The sequence below is a fragment of the Oncorhynchus kisutch genome, linkage group LG23 (genome assembly GCF_002021735.2).
Source record: "Oncorhynchus kisutch isolate 150728-3 linkage group LG23, Okis_V2, whole genome shotgun sequence".
Lineage (NCBI taxonomy): Eukaryota > Metazoa > Chordata > Actinopteri > Salmoniformes > Salmonidae > Oncorhynchus > Oncorhynchus kisutch.
In genome coordinates, this window is record NC_034196.2 from 36,204,797 (window position 1) to 36,225,152 (window position 20,356).

The 20,356-nt window shown below is 44.9% G+C and overlaps 1 protein-coding gene and 1 long non-coding RNA gene across 9 annotated transcripts in view; one reads left to right on the forward strand and one right to left on the reverse strand.

Annotated features, from left to right (window-relative positions):
- ncs1a (neuronal calcium sensor 1a) lies at positions 1–20,319 on the reverse strand. Of its 8 annotated transcripts, none has more exons than XM_031802806.1 (10): positions 14,788–15,043; positions 14,398–14,478; positions 11,779–11,803; positions 6,521–6,659; positions 5,684–5,762; positions 4,736–4,824; positions 4,454–4,474; positions 2,845–2,922; positions 2,275–2,393; positions 1–2,131 (listed from the first exon to the last, which is right to left on the reverse strand). In XM_031802806.1, exons 1-9 carry the CDS (start codon positions 14,861–14,863, stop codon positions 2,295–2,297), a joined length of 687 nt encoding a protein of 228 aa, XP_031658666.1. In that variant the 5' UTR covers positions 14,864–15,043; the 3' UTR covers positions 1–2,131; positions 2,275–2,294. The 8 variants fall into 8 exon arrangements, with proteins under 8 accessions (XP_031658666.1, XP_031658665.1, XP_031658668.1 ...); XM_031802805.1 differs by having other exon boundaries at positions 2,293–2,393; positions 14,788–15,037; XM_031802808.1 differs by lacking the exons at positions 14,398–14,478; positions 14,788–15,043 and adding an exon at positions 19,854–20,319 and having other exon boundaries at positions 2,293–2,393.
- Positions 18,865–20,356, forward strand: part of LOC109868383 (uncharacterized) — a 13,077-nt gene continuing 11,585 nt past the window's right edge. The window contains exons 1-2 of the long non-coding RNA XR_004204988.1: positions 18,865–19,237; positions 19,480–19,574. This is a non-coding gene — a long non-coding RNA (uncharacterized LOC109868383). The remainder of the gene's footprint in view (positions 19,238–19,479; positions 19,575–20,356) is intronic.

The following is a 20,356-nucleotide window of genomic DNA, read 5'->3' on the forward strand; positions in this document are numbered from 1 at the left end:
TGAAGGAAAGCAGCTCTTTTATTTCAAAAGCACTGAAGACAAAAACAACTACCTCTGTCATGTACTGAGTAAGGAGACCAACTGACATTTACATTTGTATGCCATTTGGATTTGGGATGGTCAGTCAATGTTTTCACTTTCAATATTAACAATAGGCTGTTCATAGTCTTGTCAACAATGAGCACTTTTATGTATACTGTGAGGTTAACAGTTTATATTATTTACAGTATAGTGTCCTTAAATGCTGTGAGAATTGGTTTGATACCAAGGCAATTTGACAAACCCTGTCTAATCATATCATATGATTAGACAGGGTTTGTCATAGGGTTTGTCATATGATCATATGACAAAATTTGTCAACAGCGATAAACTAAAATTCATACTGATTGAGCCTACATGACTTGCAGCTTGTTTCTAATCACACAGCATGCCACATACTGTACATTGGGTCACTCCTGATGCATCATGGTGAAAAATACTGAATGAAATCTGCAATTTGAGGATATCAACATACAAGGCCAATCAAAAGACCTTAAATTTGCCAACAGGTTTATCTATGTACAGGTAAGATTACTTTTTATACAGCTAATTTAAACACTTCTCTCACCATTCCCTCGACTACAGCAGTTGCAACTTCTCTCACCATTCCCTCGACTACAGCAGTTGCAACTTCTCTCAAACTCTTAAAAACACCTATTCAATTGATATTTATGAGAGAACAGTTTGTGCACAGTATAAAACAAATCAAAGGAAAATCTATTTCACTGAAGCAGTAGCGATGGAATGACAAGCAAATTGTGCCCCAGTCATTACCATATAGTGATGAACAACACCCATTATAGAGGGAGGGAAATCATTTTCTTTGTTGTGAAATGTTCATTGTCGGTACATTGTCTGGATCAATGGAGTGATAAGTAAAAAGGGTCGCACAATGCTTTTCTACCACCGAGGATGTTTTACATATCAGGGTACTGACTTAAAATAACCAACCTGACGATTATGGCGACAGTGCATATAGTCACCTTAGTATTTACACACAAACATAATGCGTCTAACATGCATTTGAAGTCATTTGCAAAGACATCTATTTGAACACTTATTTTGCATCGTACTTGTTGACCTAGCGTTCAAGATTTCAATCAAGTTTCAAATGATCCACAATCCGTGTCGTTCCACCCTTTTCCATCTCATAAATGTATATTGTATGTCGCATGACCGCACAACGGTTCAGTTATGATGGGAATTTGAGAGAATACACTGATTATAGTGTCCGCAATTCAGTAGTGTAAGCCTCTAGGACTGCTCATAGACAAGCAACTGCTCAGCATTTAATTTCTATGCATCTCTATGTAATAGTTGGCTCAAACTCATACAGCATCTGTAATTGGGCCCTGTTCGCTTGGCAGTTTTTAGTTGGTGTTGAAATCAAAAACGTACTTCAACAATTAAAGCTTTGTGTGGCAGGAACACAGAATCAATATTAATTCATGCTGATGTCAAACATGAGCTGCTGTTATTTAAATCCAATTAAATAAATAAGGTTGACTTTCCCAAGCGTTCTAAAAGACAGTCAGCGTGTCATTAGCAGTTTCTTGTCGTTGGCTGCAGCATATTAAACTGATGCTCTGTATCACAGAACATAAATATATAAAGATGGTAACTGCTTAGATCCATGGTCCGTAGACTAGTAGCCTGTGTTCAGTCCCATGTTGTTCAATGTTCATTAGGCTTTGCAATGGAATTTTTAAAAAGATGTTTCGCAACAAAATGAACATTTCTTATTGGACAAAGTCCAGGTAGTCCCGCCCTGTTTGTCTACTTTTCCTGTTTGGTGCCTAATGAACCCTGGCCCTTCTTCCTCCCACAGAAAAGTACCTAACTTCCTTCTGTCTCTCAGAGAAATGTCTTGTAAGCACATCGACGGCACTAGCTTCTGCGAAGGCAAACGAGTTTATGGTTGTTGAATTGACTCTAATCCTGGAAACCATGATGATGATGAATGATTGACAGCAGCGGCCCACCATTGTCAGCTTCACTAAAAGGCTGAGCAGGAGTCAGAGGACGAGACAGGTAGCAGACTCCATCACTCACTTAGCAGGGTAACACCACGTTAACAGGCCATCACGGACAACTGTCGTGGGAAGAAAAGAGATACATGTATAGGAGGTGAAACTGTCAAATGTTCATGTAAATCATCATTTGAGAGGATGCGGTACTCACTGTGGGGAGTGTACTCACTGTGGGGAGTGTACTCACTGTGGGGAGTGTACTCACTGTGGGGAGTGTACTCACTGCTAAACCAGCCCGTCGTACAGCGATAGAGCCTGGACGATGGACGGGTCTGCTTTGGAGCCCTCCTGGAATTCCTTCAGGGTCAATAATCCATCTGCGTTCTGAAAAACGACAAATCCTCACATTTGAATAATACTTTTATTACATATTACCACATGGATAATGGCTGGACTGCTGTTCAATATTTAAACCAGTAGAGGGCACTCCTCGTCAGTCTCAGCATAGTGTATAACAGCCTATTTAATGCACCCTTATACAACCCAATCAGACAGCGTTGGTCTGGCCCAGTTCCGAATGCCTCTTGAGAGACTATCTAACTCTCCATTGGGTTTGATAAGGAGTCTCTCTGACAAAAAGCCTCGGGACTTGGGCTAGCTAGTGTCTCCTTGGGGGGGGCATCAGAGTTTTCCGACTGAAAACAGGCCTTCTATGTGAGCAGTGCCAGCCGCACAGGGCACATGTATCCTACTGAGGAGGCTAGGAAGATACATTGGAGCCGCTGGCCTATCTTTCACATGCATTAGACAGGTGTGTGTGATTGGTTTACTCTACCTTGTCCATCATGGCAAAGATTCGGTCCACTCTTTTCTCTGGTGTGTTTTCTTCCTCAGGCAATTCCACCGTGTTCCCCTTTTTGTGACCAAATGTTACATTTGATTTGATTTAACATATGCATGGTAACACAGACAACAGACAACCCCCCCCCCCCCCCCCCCCCCCCCACACACACACACTCACAGGCCCTCATTTACAGAAAATATCACAAATTGCAGGTCATAACAATTCTATTTTTTTAACAACAGAAGTTAATAACTCTACATTTGCCTCTTTAGCACCATGCATGCAGGACACAGAAAGATCCAGTTTGCAATGTTCATAAATGAAAGCACACATTGACATAATGGCAGAGAGTAAAGTTCCTGCCAACGTAAAGCAATCATTTTTTGCGCTGCTGTAATTCTGGCAAGACATATTCGCTTTTCACAAACAGTAAGAGCCACGGAAGAACAGTGATTGACAGTAGTGGTGTTGGTGAAAAGGGAATCTTTTTTGGCAACAATGGTTGATAAAGACATCAAAACCTGATTCGAAAATGAGGAGACCTCTGGACATTCATGAAACCATATGCAAAAAAGTGCCTTGGGAACCATGGGGGAAAGAGCAAACAATTTGGTACGGGAACTATTTTAATTTGAAATATTTGACGTGGTGTGGTGTATAGTCGATATATGAAATAAAAATCGGTCATCTGATGATTGTGATTTCTTGATGATAATGAGATGTTGGAACAGACCGAGCAGCAGTTGATGGCAGTCTGGTAAGGATAGAGCCCTACACCATTGTGTGTTAAGGGATAGAGGTTTATTTGCAGCTGTCAGAAAGTATGTATATAATTTATAGACTAAGGCTGGGATTCAATCCGATCAAAGGAAGAGCTGTGTTATACAGCGCCTTTCTCCAATCGAGAATCTGTGGAAAGAACTGAAAACTGCTGTTCACAAATGCTCTCCATCCAACCTCACTGAGCTCGAGCTGTTTTGCAAGGAGGAATGGGAAAAAAATTCGGTCTCTCAATGTGCAAAACTGATAGAGACATACCCCAAGCGACTTACAGCTGTAATCGCAGCAAAAGGTGGCGCTACAAAGTATTAACTTAAGCGGGCTGAATAATTTGGCACGCCCAATTTTTCAGTTTTTGATTTGTTAAAAAAGTTTGAAATATCCAATAAATGTCGTTCCACTTCATGATTGTGTCCCACTTGTTGTTGATTCTTCACAAAAAAATACAGTTTTATATCTTTATGTTTGAAGCCTGAAATGTGGCAAAAGGTCGCAAAGTTCAAGGGGGCCGAATACTTTCGCAAGGCACTGTAGCACACTTGACATTTTAAAGGTAGTCCTAATTTCCAATTGAGCCGAGCTATGCAGCATTTACCTGAATGCAGTCTCTGCAAATCCGGGAACATTGCCTTTAAAAGGTGCATAATTGACAAAGTGAGATCGAACTGAATCCAATGAGCAGTTGATCAAGCATAGTTTTTTGTTACAGGATTCGTAGTTAGCTCTGTTCCCCATGGTGCACCATAAGCCCGGAGCGCTGCCCATAGCTGCAAATAAACAAAAAGAGGTCCCTGGTAAATTATGTTGACGTTGTACCCACCGTGGTCCCCTGTACGCGCGGCTGCGCGCAAACAAACAAACACACACACACATAAATGCCTGTTACCTGCATGAAATTACGGAATATTTCTTTAAATGCTAAACACTACACGGGACAAGGTATCATCTAAACTGTCTCAAAATGGCTCACTTAAGAGCAACAACCAGACATTCCCATTGAAATGTTGAAATACTGATTATGATGCTCCGTACCCATCAACTAAATTACGAGAATAGATCAAAGCTGAATATTTGAATTTGAGACAACCGAGGAAGAACTTACCACCATCTGGTAAATGGCATCCACAATATTCAGCATCTCGTCCCGAGTTATGTAACCGTCGTTATCCAGGTCGTAAAGTTTGAAGGCCCCTGCAAAAGCCATAAACAGCACATGGAGGAAACTTTTTTTTAAACTTTTTTTAGCCAGCCGCACCAATGTGTCAGAGGAAACACATTGCACCTGGCGACCGTGTACTGCACACGGCCCACCACAGGAGTCACTAGTGCGCGATGGGACGAGGACATCCCTGCTGGCCAAACCCTTCCCTAACCCGGACGACACTGGGCCAATTGTGCGCCACCCCATGGGTCTCCTGGTCGCGGCTGGCTGCGACAGAGCCTGGACTCAAACTCAGAATCTAGTGACACAGCGATGCAGTGTTTTAGACCACTGCGCCACTCGGGAGGCCCAGAGGATACTTTTTATATATTCCTTAGGACTGCTAATATATACAGTAAGGTGACACCTAATTTCACTACGATTGAAATGCATTCTAATACCTCTCTACCTGTTAGCCAATTACTGCATCAACAACTGTCAGCAGTTGATCAACTGAGGCGTGCAGGGGTGTGGGTGTGTGTGACAGTATCAGCATGTGTGAAACAGGGTGTGTGTCAGTATATCTCAACACTGCATACATAGCGTTTATTCCTGTTATCCCTGCCGTTCATCTACAACGACAGCTGTGACCACATACAGGCGTCTGGGAAGATTAGAGATCACCTTGTTGATGCAGGAGCCAACATGACTGGGTCAAAGGTCAGTGTGAGGAAATGGTAATGCAAAGCAGTGAGAGAATGGGATAGGGAGAGAGAAAGAGTGTGAATTGGTGTGTTATTTTTAATGCTGTGGCTGACTGGGTTTGAACCTGGGTCGACTGCGCGGCTCAAGACTGTGCTAGCCTGCTGAGCTAAAGTTTAGGCCCTAGGATATTTTCTCCAGGCTTACATCTGAGCTTCTCGTCCAGGGTCCCTCTGGAGGTGACCGACAGGGCCTGGATGAACTCGGCAAACTCAATACGTCCATCCTGCAGAGAAACAGAAGGAAAGAGGGAGATAAAGAGTTAGTACAAGAAAAGTGGAGGGAAGGAGAGAGATCGTGGAGGGAAGAAGTAGGGGAGCTCAGGGTGCACCCCCCTCCAAATAAAACACAATGAAATTGTTCAAAAAGTAGTATACTGGGTCTTTAATAGTCCTGTTTTAGTGGACCGATATAGCCCCCCCCCGACTATGGTAAAGCATGTTTGAAAGAGGGAAGAAGGATATAGAGAGAAGATCATGAAAGTGATAGACGCATAACCAAAGAAACAGTCACAGCCAGACAGTAGAAAATAATCGACCAGACACAGAAACAGGCTATTTTCTCCACAGAAGAGTGAGAGAGACCAACCATTCAATCTAATCTCACAATCTCTAGGAAAGAACTAAAGTCTGGCTTCTCAATGGAAATGACTGCAGACTGAGAGGACACTTAAAGCAAGCAAAAAAAATGTAAGCCATTTAGCAAACGCTTTTATCCAAAGAGACTTGCGTGCATACAGCATTTCCTTTTGGGTGGTCCCAGGAATCAAACCCATAGTGCAAGCGGCATGCTCAACCAACTGCGCTACAGAGGACCAGTACATTAGCCATGACATAAACATTTCAATTATGCAATGGAACCCAATCCAAGCATTTTATAAGGGATGTTAAGTGATGTCCTGTAAGGTTGTTAATTGGTTTACTGTTGTCCTAGTTTCTAAGAAAATAAAGTGAACATAAATGCGTTCCGCAGGCAGCCTGTTACCTTGTTCTCGTCAAACACATTGAAAACGAAGCTGGCGAACTTGGTGGGGTCACCGAAGGGGAAGAATTGCTTGTAGATCTTCTGGAAGCCAGCTGAATCCAACTGACCACTAGGACAGTCCTTAATAAAACCCTTATACCTGGGGGTGGATGGAGGGAGGAATGAGGAAAGGAAGAAGAGGGGAGGAGAGAAAAGAGAGAGGTGGTGAGCGGTGAATCGATGAATGGAACAATTACTGCATTCAGTGTGACTGATGAAACTCATTCCTAAAGTAAGGATCCCTGAGGCCTGCTAGAAAGATCGGATAATGAACGTCCTGCTATCAAGTAGCACAATGATAAGAGTGTTGTCTGCATGAAAGGAGGCATAATAAACAAATCAAATATCCCAAACATATTTGATATTTTGAATTTTTCTGACATTCACTATGAAGAAATAGCATCTAAAAGAAAATGATTAAAGAAATACTGTATATAATAATAATTACAAATACTAAGCTATATTATATGCTTAAAAAGTTGGGAAATTATATTATTTTATACTAATACAATTGCTCAGAGAAAGAGATTTTGTTTAACAAGTATAAAAACAATTCTCAAAAAGATAGGGGTCAAAATTATTAGCACCCCTTTTATTGTTATTTATTTTTTTACACCCTTTTTCTCCCCAATTACGATCTTGCCTCATTGCTGCAACTCCCCATCGGGCTCAGGAGAGGCGGAGGTCAAGTCATGCGTTCTCCAAAACATGACCGGCCAAACTGCCCTTCTTAACACCCGCCCACTTAACCTGGAAGCCAGCTGCACCAATGTGTCGGAGGAAACACTGTTCAACTGACAACAAGTCAGCCTGCAGGCTCCCGGCCCGCCACAAGGAGTCGCTAGAGCACGATGAGTCAAGTAAAGCCAAACCCTCCCCTAACCCGGACAACGCTGGGCCAATTGTGCGCCCCCTATGGGACTCCCGGCCACGGCCGGTTGTGACCCAGCCTGGGATCGAACCCCGGTCTGTAGTGAAGCCTCAAGCACTGCGATGCAGTGCCTTAGACTGCTTCGTCCCTCGGTAGGCCCGCACCCCTTTTTTTCAATACTCTAGCACAGTGGTTCTCAATCCTGGGCCTGGGGACCCTAGTGATTCACATGATTAAAATCAACAACTCCTCATCAGGCTTTGATGATTTGAATCAGGTGTATAGTGTTAGGGCAAAAATAAAAATGTGCAGCCCTTTGGGTCCCCAGGCCCAGGATTGAGAACCACTGCTCTAGCATGATACTGAGCCTTTTTCTGAAAATGTTTTATGAGATTGGAGGGATCACATTGGGAGGGATCTTAGACCTTAGACCATTCCTCCATCCAGAATATTTTCAGATCCTTCATCGTTTGTTTGTTCTTATGGACTGTCCTCTTCAATTCAAACCACAGGTTTTCAATGGGGTTCAAGTCCAGAGACTGATATGGCCATTGCAAAATGTTGATTTTATGGTTAATTAACAATTTCTTTGTGGATTTTGATTGGTGCTTGGGGTTATTATCTTGCTGTTAGTTTCAGCATCCTCGCAAAGGCAACCAAGTTTTGGGCTAAAATGTCCTTGGTAAAGTCCATTGTGCCCCAGAACCAGTGGATGCAAAATAGCCCCATAACATCAAAGATCCACATCCATATTTTTTATTTTAAATTTTAGTTTACCCCCCTTTTTCGTGGTATCCAATTGTTAGTAGTTACTATCTTGTCTCATCGCTACAACTCCCGTACGGGCTCGGGAGAGACGAAGGTCGAAAGCCATGCGTCCTCCGAAACACAACCCAACCAAGCCGCACTGCATCTTAACACAGCGCGCATCCAACCCGGAAGCCAGCCGCACCAATGTGTCGGAGGAAACACCGTGCACTTGGCGACCTGGTTAGTGTGCACTGCACCCGGCCCACCACAGGAGTTGCTAGTGCACGATGAGACAATGATATCCCTACCGGCCAAACCAGGACGACGCTAGGCCAATTGTGCGTCGCCCCATGGACCTACCGGTCGCGGCCGGCTACGACAGAGCCTGGGCTCGAACCCAGGGTCTCTGGTGGCACAGCCTTAGACCACTGCGCAACCCGGGAGCACCACCCACCACCATATTTTAACTGTAGGTATGAGGTACTTTTCTGCATAAGCTTCTATTCTTCAACGCCAAACCCATCACTGGTGTGCTTGGCCAAAGAGCTCTATGTTCATGTCACCCTTGCACTGGTTCTAAGCCAAGTGCAAATGCCGTTGATCAAACTCCCGGCGCTCTTACCTTACTTACAAACAAAACTTACCCCTAGCCTTGAGAAAGACCAGTCTTTCATCCAAAACCACACTGTTCAGGTCTTTTACTTTCCCACACTGTATCTGAACGAGGAAGAGATGAGGGACTGACACTGCTCCCACACAAGGGTGTAAGCAGTAGGCTCACTAGTGGATGACAGCGACAGCCCCTGTTTTATTACCGTTTGATGTGTTGTTTGCCTACTCGGCAGACAGAACGATCCCCTGGCATTGTGATTTGTAATCTCTCGCTCGGCTCTATTCATGTCAGCTAGCTAGCACTGTAAACGCTTTGGGTGAGAGTCTTCTTCCAGCACTGACTTCACAGTACGGGGTGATGCAAAATCACTTCAAAGACAAGCGAGGCAAAATAGGGATCGGCAGGGTATTGTGGTTGGTGGCGGGCAGAGAAGTTTGTGTGTGGGTGTGTTGTCTCTTTCCAATGGCTTCCTCTCACAGTATGATCTGTGAGCTGACATAGAAGCTCTCGTAGGCCTTTTTGCAGCTATAGACAGAGACAAACACATTTCAGTCTAGCCCAACTCACAAAGATATGACTGGGGACAGGGGCATGAATGGGTACTGGGGACGGGGCATGCCTGGGGACAGGGGCATGACTGGGGATGGGGCATGAATGGGTACTGGGGCATGACTGGGGATGGGGCATGAGTGGGGAGGGGGCATGAATGGGTACTGGGGACAGGGGCATGACTGGGGATGGGGCATGAGTGGGGAGGGGGCATGAATGGGTACTGGGGCATGACTGGGGATGGGGCATGAGTGGGGAGGGGGCATGAATGGGTACTGGGTACAGGGGCATGCCTGGGGACAGGGGCGGGACTGGGGCATGAGTGGGGACAGGGGCATGACTGGGGATGGGGCATGAGTGGGGAGGGGGCATGACTGGGCACGTGGGCATGACTGGGGACGGGGCATGACTGGGACTGGGGCATGACTGGGGACGGGGGCATGACTGGGGACGGGGCATGACTGGGGACAGGGACATGACTGGGGACAGGGACATGACTGGGGATGGGGCATGACTGGGGACGGGGCATGACTGGGGCATGACTGGGATTGGGGCATGACTGGGGACGGGGCATGACTGGGGACAGGGACATGACTGGGGACAGGGACATGACTGGGATTGGGGCATGACTGGGGACGGGGCATGACTGGGGCATGACTGGGATTGGGGCATGACTGGGGACGGGGCATGACTGGGGCATGACTGGGATTGGGGCATGACTGGGGACGGGGCATGACTGGGGACAGGGACATGACTGGGGACGGGGCATGACTGGGGACAGGGACATGACTGGGGACAGGGACATGACTGGGGATGGGGCATGACTGGGGCATGACTGGGGACAGGGACATGACTGGGGATGGGGCATGTGAGGGGTCATTTTCTCTCTCCTTCTCCTTCTGACTGCTCTTCCTTCTTTGAGTCTACATGTTATGTCGTTCAGTAACATGTCTCTCCGCAGTTTTCGATAAGTTTCTTATCAGAGTGGGAACTCGACCCAGTGTCAACAGCTCTAAATCTGTGGTGTGTACGGGGAGCCACAAGAGGGGGAGCCACAGAACTTGGCACAGAAAGGTTATGAGGTCAAAATAACCTAGCACTGGTCTGAGGTGATGCGTTGTGACAGAAACGTCCTTTGTTTTGATTGGCTATGTCAAACATAAATGTTTAGCTGCTTTTGCGACACCACATCTCTTATATTCTGCTCTTATGGCCAGTTTTTGTAAACTTCACTCAATACTTGTTGATATTTTTACTTATTTAAGTTGTCCTACGGCCAATCGTGCATGTTTTATTTTTTTTAAACAGTGAGTTCTGCCTAAATATAGTAATGAATTTGGCGACCGGCAAAACGGGTAACATCAGAACACGGCACCACCTTCATAACCCCAGAGACTAGCCAGAGGTTATAATAACTATGAGGAGATAACATCAGGGTTGTATACGGCTACCAAGGCAGCAGCTTCTCAGGGTGTGGACCTCTGGCTACAGGCTGAGGGCCAGGCTGGTCTAGCGAGGTTATGTCTGCAGCTGCCACAACTAGTGGCGGTGCCAGCAAAGTCTCAGGCAGGAGAGCTGTGCCACTGGGCTCTGTTGTGGTACCTGGCCCACGTACATATGTGTGTGGCCTGACACCTCAGCCAACACACTGAGTCTGGGCACAGAGCCTGGCCAGCCCACCACCATTCCTCAGAGGATGGCCAATGATAGATTGTTTTCATCAAGCCCTTTTCACTAGGCTTCACAGTGTTCTTTTGAAACACGGCAGCCATTTTGTGCCCGAGCGCTCACCACACTTTATAGTGGAGGAGAAAGCAGTGATTTCGCAGGCAGTGGATAGTTATAGGGCATTGCTACTACATTACTGTGACAGGCCAGGTATGAAATGTAGAAAGGACACCCATTGTCTTGCGATGTCACAGGATCTTTACCAACCACCTCAATTTAACGTTTCATTCGAAGGACGGTGTCTGTCCAAATTCAACTTGAGGCATCAGCTACAATACTTTGAAAGCTGTAACGCCTTACAAAGAGCCTTCTATTTCAAGATGTGGTTATGAAAGCCTGGTGATGCATTAGGTGTCCATGGTAACGAGGGCTGAACAGGAAGGTTGCTGTAACATAAACACTGTAGGAGTTTGCTGAAGTTTTTAGCGTTCCACAAATATGGTTGATGCAAAATCGACAAAACAGAGAGTGCCACTGAGTTCTGGTGCCAACTATAATGCCAGATGACTCACCACCTACAGCTGTTGTGCCCTTGAGCAAGGCACTTTACCCCTAACCTGCTCCAGGGGTGCATTGCAGCTTTGCAGTTGAACCGGAGGTTTTCACAGATGTATTGCATTGTTGTTGACTGACAGTACACAAGTATAATGGAGCATTTGCAATACGGGGTTGACTTAGTTGTTAGCTGAGACAATAAGAGGAACTTACCATTGTTGTACCTCTTTTTCTGTGACTGCAGACAGAAAACAGAGAAAAGGAGATTGTTAGAAGAAAAACAATTGACATAAAGACAACACACAAGACCGACAGGAGGTTTTCACTGATGGCTGATATGTTATTCAGTCGCTGAAATAACTTACATCTGCTGGGAGTGAAATGCTATAAGAACGAACATCAATACATCATAAATGTTAACACCATGTGCACTGTCAACAAGTGTATATTCTGTTATTATTCTGTTATTACTCCAGATATCAGCGTGCACCAATTGTATTTATCAGGAGTCAACTGCATTTGTTAAAACATAGGTATTTTCTGACAAACTATTAGTTCCTGACAAATGGAGAAGCAACAGCACCACAAGTCCACTATTTGGATGGGCTTGCACGGGCCTCCATCACCATTCTGTTGACAGCACAGGCAGCTGTCACGCCCTGACCATAGAGAGCTTTTATTTTCTATGTTTGTTAGGTTGGGGTGTGATTTAAGGGTGGGTTATCTAGGTGAATTATATTTCTATGTTGGCCTAGTATGGTTCCCAATCAGAGGCAGCTGTTTATCGTTGTCTCTGATTGGGGATCATATTTAGGTAGCCATTTTCCCATTGTGCTTTGTGGGATCTTGTCTATGTATAGTTGCCTGTGAGCATTATATTAGCGTCATGTTTCGTTTGTTCGGTTTGTTGTTTTGTTCTTTAAAGTTTTCTATTCCAAAATAAAGGATGGAAACATACCACGCTGCATCTTGGTCCACTTCTTATAACAATCATGACAGAAGATCCCGCCACAAACGGACCAAACAGTGTGGCCAGGAGGAGAAGACATCCTGGACTTGGGAGGAGATAATGGCAGGAGACGAAAGCCTTCCATGGAAGCAGACACAGGAGGATCAACGGCGACTCTGAAGTTCATGACCACGACGGAAGCCCCAGAGGCAGCACCCCAATTTTTTTGGGGGGTGGGGCACACGGGTTGGTCGGCGGAGCCGAGGGGCTAGTCTGAGAGCAAAGAGGAATATTGGGATAGACTGAGCGAGGAGTATTGTGAGATAGTTGAGGGGAGTGATGAGGTAGAGTGGATGTTTTGGTGTCTGGAGCAAGACAGTCGCCGTGAGGAGCGTGGGACCAGTTTTGCGGAGATACGCAATGTGTCTTCAGTGCGCATCCACAGCCCGGTGCATTCTGTGCCAGCTCCTCGCACTTGCCGTGCGAAAGTGAGCATCCATCCAGGACGGGTTGTGTCGGCTCAGCGCTCCTGGTCTCCAGTACGTCTCCTTGGTCCAGGATATCCTGTGCCTGCTCTATGCACTGTGTCGCCAGTGCGCCTTCACAGCCCAGTGCGTCCTGTGCCAGCGCCCCGCATTTGCCGGGCTAAAGTGAGCATCCAGCCAGGACGCGTTGTGCCAGCTCTACGCTCCAGACCTCCAGTGCGCCTCCACGGCCCAGTATATCCTGCGCCGGCCATACGTACTGTGTCTCCAGTGCGCCTCCACAGTCCAGTACGTCCTGTGCCTCCTCCCCGCACTCGCCATGAGGTGCGTGTCATCAGCCCGGTGCCACCTATACTGGTCCCACGCATCAGGCCTCCAGTGCGCCTCCACAGTCCAGTACGTCCTGTGCCTCCTCCCCACACTCGCCATGAGGTGCGTGTCATCAGCCAGGTGCCACCTGTACCGGTCCCACACATCAGGCCTTCAGTGCGCCTCCACAGTCCAGGACTTCCGGGGCCGGAACCTCCTGAGACGGTCCGTGGGTATGAGCCTCCTGAGACGGTCCGCGGTCCGGAACCTCCTGAGACGGTCCGCAGTCCGGAACCTCCTGAGACGATCTGCGGTCCAGGGCCTCCAGCGGGGGTTCTCAGGCAGGAGCCTCCTGTGAGGGTTCCCAGTCCGGAGCCTCCGGCGACAATCTACGGTCTGGAGTCCCCGGCGAAGAACCACGGTCCGGAGTCCCCGGCGACAATCTACGGTCTGGAGTCCCCGGCGACGATCTACGGTCTGGAGTCCCCGGCGAAGAACCACGGTCCGGAGTCCCCAGCGACGATCTATGGTCCAGAGTCCCCGGCGACGATCTACGGTCCGGAGTCCCCGGCGACGATCTTACTGTCCAGTTCCTCTGGCGACGATCCACAGTCCGGTTCTTCCGGCAACGAGCCACGGTCCGGTTCCTCCGATGACGTGTCCACGAGCGGAGTGGGTACTTCGTCCTGCACCGGAGCTGCCCCCGACGGTAGATGCCCACCCGAACCCACCCCTATTGAGTCAGGTTTTGCGGCCGGAGTCCACACCTTTTGGGGGGGGTACTGTCACGCCCTGACCATAGAGAGCTTTTATTCTCTGTTGGTTAGGTCGGGTGTGATTTAAGGGTGGTTATCTAGGTGAATTATATTATGTATGTTGGCCTAGTATGGTTCCCAATCAGAGGCAGCTGTTTATCGTTGTCTCTGATTGGCGATCATATTTAGGTAGCCATTTTCCCATTGTGCTTTGTGGGATCTTGTCTATGTATAGTTGCCTGTGAGCATTATATTAGCGTCACGTTTCGTTTGTTCGGTTTGTTAGTTTTGTTCTTTAAAGTTTTCTATTCCAAAATAAAGGATGGAAACATACCACTCTGCATCTTGGTCCACTTCTTATAACGATTGTGACAGCAGCTTAGTGATGAAATCAACTTAATGGGCTGCCTCTGTTCTTCAGAAAGAGACATTTGTTTGCATAGCATCAGAGTGTTTAAAACTCAAGAGAGATATTGAGACCACACTTGAGCTAATAGTGGATCAAGAACAGTGGAACAGGAACTTCATTGCCCCCTCCCCCAGAAAACAGAAACTCACTGCCATTGGATACACTACAGTTCAAATGTGAAGATTTCTGACATGATTTCATAGAGATACGAAGTCTACCTTAAAATAACAGATCTCCATACTCCCTAATTTCCTTTACTCAGTCGTACGGGTGGAAGAAAAAAAACATCCAACTTCATTAAATAAAATCTACTACCTTGGGTCCGGGGGAAAAAATCCTCGTGGGCTCTCGGAAGCAATTCATCTCCATGGAAACCAGAGAACATATGCATACCAGGGGGAACAAAGGGTAGAGCTGTAGTAGACAATAAGAAATATTCTGACTGTGAGTGAGTGCAGAACGTATATGAGTGAGAGAGTATTGAGTTATTAGCCTGCAATTAGTGGCAGCAGTGGGATGTTATGCTGTTGTTAAACAATACTCACTGTTTATGGTCAAATATATATATATATTCTACCTGCAACCAAAAAGGGTTCTTCAAAGGGTTCTCCTATGGGAACAGCCAAAGAACCCTTTTAGGTTCTAAATAGCTCCTTTTTTTCCTAAGAGTGTAGGAGGAGGAGAGTACTGGGAGGAGGAAAGTAGGGGGAGGAGGAAGGGAAGAGGACAGTAGGGGGAAACAAAGAAAGAGGGAGGGTTTAAAAGGAGAAAAGATATGGAGTGAGCCTCTCCAAGCGAAGGGCAGAGCAATAAGAAATAAGACGAGCTGCAGTCATGCTGAAAAGAAGAAGAGGACAGAGTGGAAGAGAGTAGGGAGAGGAAGCAACAACAAAGAGGCAGACAGAGAAAAAGGGAAGAACAGAGGAAGAGCTAGATGGAAAGGGGAGAAGGGGAGTTAGAAGCAGGAAGGAGGACTAGACCTAGAACCTGCATAGTGCAGAGCTATCGAAAGCTTTGTGGATCAGTGTGTGCACGTGTGCATGGTATAGTGAGTTTGACTGTTGCTTGTGCAGATGGATTGAGGCAATATGATCCTTTGAGCCAATGTGTGTGACTGTGTGTGTGCAGTATGGAGAGAGTGTGTGTACTGTGTGTGTGCAGTATGGAGAGAATGTGTGTACTGTGTGTGTGCAGTATGGAGAGAGTGTGTGTACTGTGTGTGTGCAGTATGGAGAGAATGTGTGTACTGTGTGTGTGCAGTATGGAGAGAGTGTGTGTACTGTGTGTGTGCAGTATGGAAAGTGTGTGTACTGTGTGTGTGTGTGGGTGGGCATGTTAATGGCTTTAGCGGAGGCTGGCTCTTAGAGCTATGCCAATGAGAACCTAATTATACCCTTCCATTTCTCAAGGAAAAACAATTACAGGGTCAAAAGAAACAGAGCAGAAAACAGGAGAAGCTTGCATAATCTGACAACAGCAAGATCATGCAAGACTGCAAAAAAGGGCTTTATAAATACATTTGACTGATTTCAACAAGTCAACCAACTAAATAAGCTAACTCAAAACGCATTTACGCCAGCCCCCTAGGTTATCACCAGTAACCCTGCACATTGATTTGGTACTGACCCTGTATATAGAGTATATTCTGTGTGGCTTTATTTCTTGTGTGTTTTTATTATTACTGCATTGACCAATAAAACCTGATTTGATTATTTGTATCTTATCTTCTTACCTTAGATATTTAGTACGGCATTGTAGGGAAAGAGCTTGCAAGTAAGCATTTCACTGTACACGTGTTGTAATTACACCTGTTGTATCCTGTGTACTTGACAAATAAATGTTGATTTTATCTGATTGATTTGTCATGTCTTAGTGGACTAAATCAGTGTTTCCCAGACTTGGTCCTGGGGCACTCTCTCTTGGTGCACCATTAGTTTTCTGCCCCAGCACTCACTACGCAGCTGACTCAAATAACCAACTCATCATCAAGCTTTGATGATTTGAATCAGCTGTGTAGTGCTAGAACAAAAACCAAAACGTGCACCCGGGGGGGGGGGGACCCCAGGACCGAGTTTGGGAAACCCTAGACTAAATTACCTCAGTGAGAGATGTGTAGTAAACAAAAGCTGCTTTCTCGTCATTCCTTTTTGCATGCCCAGCACTTTCCTCCTCAGGACTGAATAGACTTCCATGACAAATTCACTCTCCAGAGTACATGAGAGCCATCTTAGGTGCTTCTCGTCATATCGCTATCACCCTGTATTAAAACTGAAACATTGACTGTGGTGAATGCTGATTGCTGAGGCAATGAGACTATATGGAAGTGATCTCCCTGCGATGAAGTTGCATTCAGAACCAAAGAGTGATGTCTCAACCGCACCCTCCTCCCGACAGCACTTTAGGTTGGCACACATACTGCTATAATTAGGAAACGCGAGACCCCGTGTGAGAGCATGAAATTAGCCCGTTTGACATGCTCACTTCCCTTCTCAATGGGGGGCGTCTTCATCCACACATACACACACACACTAGTTCACACGCTACACCTCACCATGAAAGATGTCTCTTGCCATTACACACATTCAAACACAGGAAAATAATATTCTGATTTATTTCTGTGAAATCTCTTCTGAATTCTAACTAGCTAACAAATTATCAAGGCTGAGCAGAGAAGCTTAAATATGCACTATGCGGAAATCGCTCCTCCATTTCCTGGTTGCAAAAATGTGTATAGTTCGCTCAATGTAGAGAATCATTGTACCATCTAAACTGATGTGATATATCTTTTCCATAACCAAAGTCATTTTATTTTCAGCTGTTTGAAGCTGGTGTTAAAAACTTAATGTAGGGGAAGGATAGAAATAGAGCACAAAGAACAGATCTACCGCTTCTTAGACTTTTATTTTTTAACCTTTATTTAACCAGAAAAGCTTCTTAGACTTGCTAAGAAGAATGACAGGTCTATAACACACATTTCTATGTGAATTTGGTTGGGTTGCACAAAAAGGGACATATTTCAGCTTTAATATCTAACACTACCAGCAGGACATATAGTGTACATCAGTAATTGTCTGGTAATAAATGTCAACTCCAAATAGTTTATGATGACAATAATATATTTGATTTAAAAAGCATTTTTCATAACAACAACGATTATGGTGACATCCTTACCGCCCAATGTATTACTATTGTCAGGTGAAATTGTTGCATACAGCACCTTTAAAGATGCACTATGCAGAAATCGCACCGTCATTTCCTGGTTCCTAAAATTAGAATAATTTGCCTAATTTCAGTTTATGTGACAAAACAAGGAAGTATAGTGTAGAGCAGGGATCATCAACTAGATTCAGCTGCGGGCAATTTTTTTTCTTGAGCAAATGGTCGGGGGGCCAGAACATAATTACAAATAATTTGTAGACTGCAAATGAAGCGCAAGAAGCCCAAACAGATATAATATTGGAATAAAACATAATTATTTCAAACCTTACTTACATTTGTTTATGATCATGTGTCTTTCTATTATTCGTGGAAATACATGGGAACAGATTTGCCAAATTAAAATCACTTGATGCTGATTTCCTAGTGATTTTAACGTTTTTTATATCCAACAATGAAAATTGAACTCATCTCTGGACCTCGAAACTGGTTCCACTGCATTTTTTCATTTTCCCCCTTTAATCAGGGACTGATTTGGATCTGGGACACCAGGTGTGTGCTATTAATTGGGGCGGCAGGTAGCCTAGTGGTTAGAGCGTTGGATTAGCATTGAATCCCTGAGCTGACAAGGTTAAAAAATCTGTTGTTCTGCCCCTGAACAAGTTAACCCACTGTTCCTAGGCTGTCATTGAACATAAGAATTTATTGTTAACTGACTTGCATAGTTAAATAAAGACAAAAAAAATATCAGGTAGAACAGAAAACTAGCAGGCTCTGGACCTCGTAGGTTAAGAGTTGAATAACCCTGCTGTAGAGAATGATTGTATCTAAACAGCTCTTTAATAATGGGAAGCATAGAAATAGCGCACATAGGCCAGATATACTGCTTCTTAGACTTGCTTGCAATGAGAATGACAGATCTATAACACACATTTCTGAATGAATTTGGTCAGGTCACCCAAAACGTTACATATTGCAGCTTTAAATATTGTGTTTTTTCAGAAGATACAAAAGAAGGTAGCTTTTGATAATTTCAGCCATCTCATTGAGTGTTCTTGACCAGAGAAACAGTGAGACATAACAGACATGGTAGTCGGCTTTTATCTTATCCGCAAGAGTTTACCTTCACTCCGTGGGGGTGTTCCTCGAGGTCTGGTTCAACCTTTGACCCTGCTAAAGGTCTGAGTTTATCTCTGTTAGTATGGTGGTGAGTGATAAACAAGCCACACACACTACTGTAGGGGAAAGCATTCCGCTTTCACCATGTAGACATATCTATTGCCTGTAAAGGTTTCTCAAAAGGACAGATACAGCTATTTAGTTATTGCTTTACTTGATTACATTTTATCCTACTCTGATTTAGTGCAGCACATTATTTGGTCGACATTGTTCTAAAGCATGGCTTCATAATCTTCATTAGAAGTATTGCATCAAGCGCTAAGCGGATTTCGAGTGACTACTGAGTCTCTAACGTGTATTAGCACACCTGAGGGAAAGCCATTCAATCTGAGAGGAAGATGTACTACAATGGTTGCTGTGTCCATGTCTTCAAACCACATTACCGAATGGCTATCACCTTCCAACGGCTGGACGACCAATTTACAACAGTGTAATAAACTGAAATACTTTTCAGATATTCAATATATATGATTTAATGAGTCTCTCTTTAGTTTTACGATTTGAGATTTGCTCGTTAACATCTTAATGTCCAAATGTGTAGTATGGCAGGAGTAGCTGAAAAGTTTACATCGCAAAGAAAGTTGCATACTTGTCTCCCACCATAGGATCGCCATTACAAATGTCTTTCTTTCTATTTATTTGGCTTTTGCATACAATTAATCACTTTCCAAGACTTGGACAAAGCACCTTACCTGATGATCACTTGGCTGTCTCTCAACAACAGTGTGCTGATAGCCTGTTTTAAAGTCAAGGATCGCAACCAACGGGTAAGTCATGTCATTTTACCTAAGGCTCTATTGTAAAATGCTAGATTCCTTTCAAGGCATCCTCTTCTGTAGAAATCAAATGTTAATGTTTTTTTAAGGTTGGGCCATCAAAGACAGCACAGAACAGTGGCGGTTGGAGAGGGAATGAGAAAGTCTAAAAATAAATTAGTGTTAAAAAAAAGGAAAACGGTCTGCTATATCAAGACAGACTGGCAAAAAAGAAAGGGATAAATGAAAAGAGTCTAACCTAAAGATATAGAAAGAGAGTGCTATACTTACAGTAGGTTTTCCTGGTCAGCTCCTCCACCATTTCAGGCTTTAGTTTGCTGTTGGACTTCCCCATAGCTCAAGCATATGCCTTTAAGCCTTTCTCCACGTGCTTTAAAAGACTCCCAGTTCTGCCACCTTCATTACCATTTAAAAAAAAAATATATATATATATAATCAAAAAATACTACTTAGTCTTGCTCTTCAAGTAGCAGACATAAAATTACGTGGAATTATAGAAAAAAAGGGAAAAAACGATCAGGAAAAGGCAAAGAATACTATGAAAGAGCAGCAGTAGCGTTAGTCTCTCCTCTCGGCGTAGCAGGATGAGTCTGGAGAGAGGAGGGCTGTAGCCTGTAAACCACTCAGCCGTGTTACTCCTGCTTCCTGCAATCCTGGCTTGCTGCTGCTGGAACACCCTACTGGGAATAGGGTGGAAGAGAGGAGGGAGTGTGTGAGTGTGTGTATACAGTATGTGTGTGTGGCCAGCCGGGAATGTGTTGATACTGTTCACC

Coding starts and splice junctions, on each gene's coding strand:
- ncs1a (XM_031802806.1), bottom strand. CDS start 14,863: ATGCATATGTTCTCTGGTTTCCATGGAGATGAATTGCTTCCGAGAGCC. Junction 5,763..6,520: donor ATGTGTTTGACGAGAACAAG/GTAACAGGCTGC, acceptor GTTTCTCTGCAG/GATGGACGTATTGAGTTTGC. Junction 4,475..4,735: donor ATGCCATTTACCAGATGGTG/GTAAGTTCTTCC, acceptor GTTTGCGCGCAG/CCGCGCGTACAGGGGACCAC.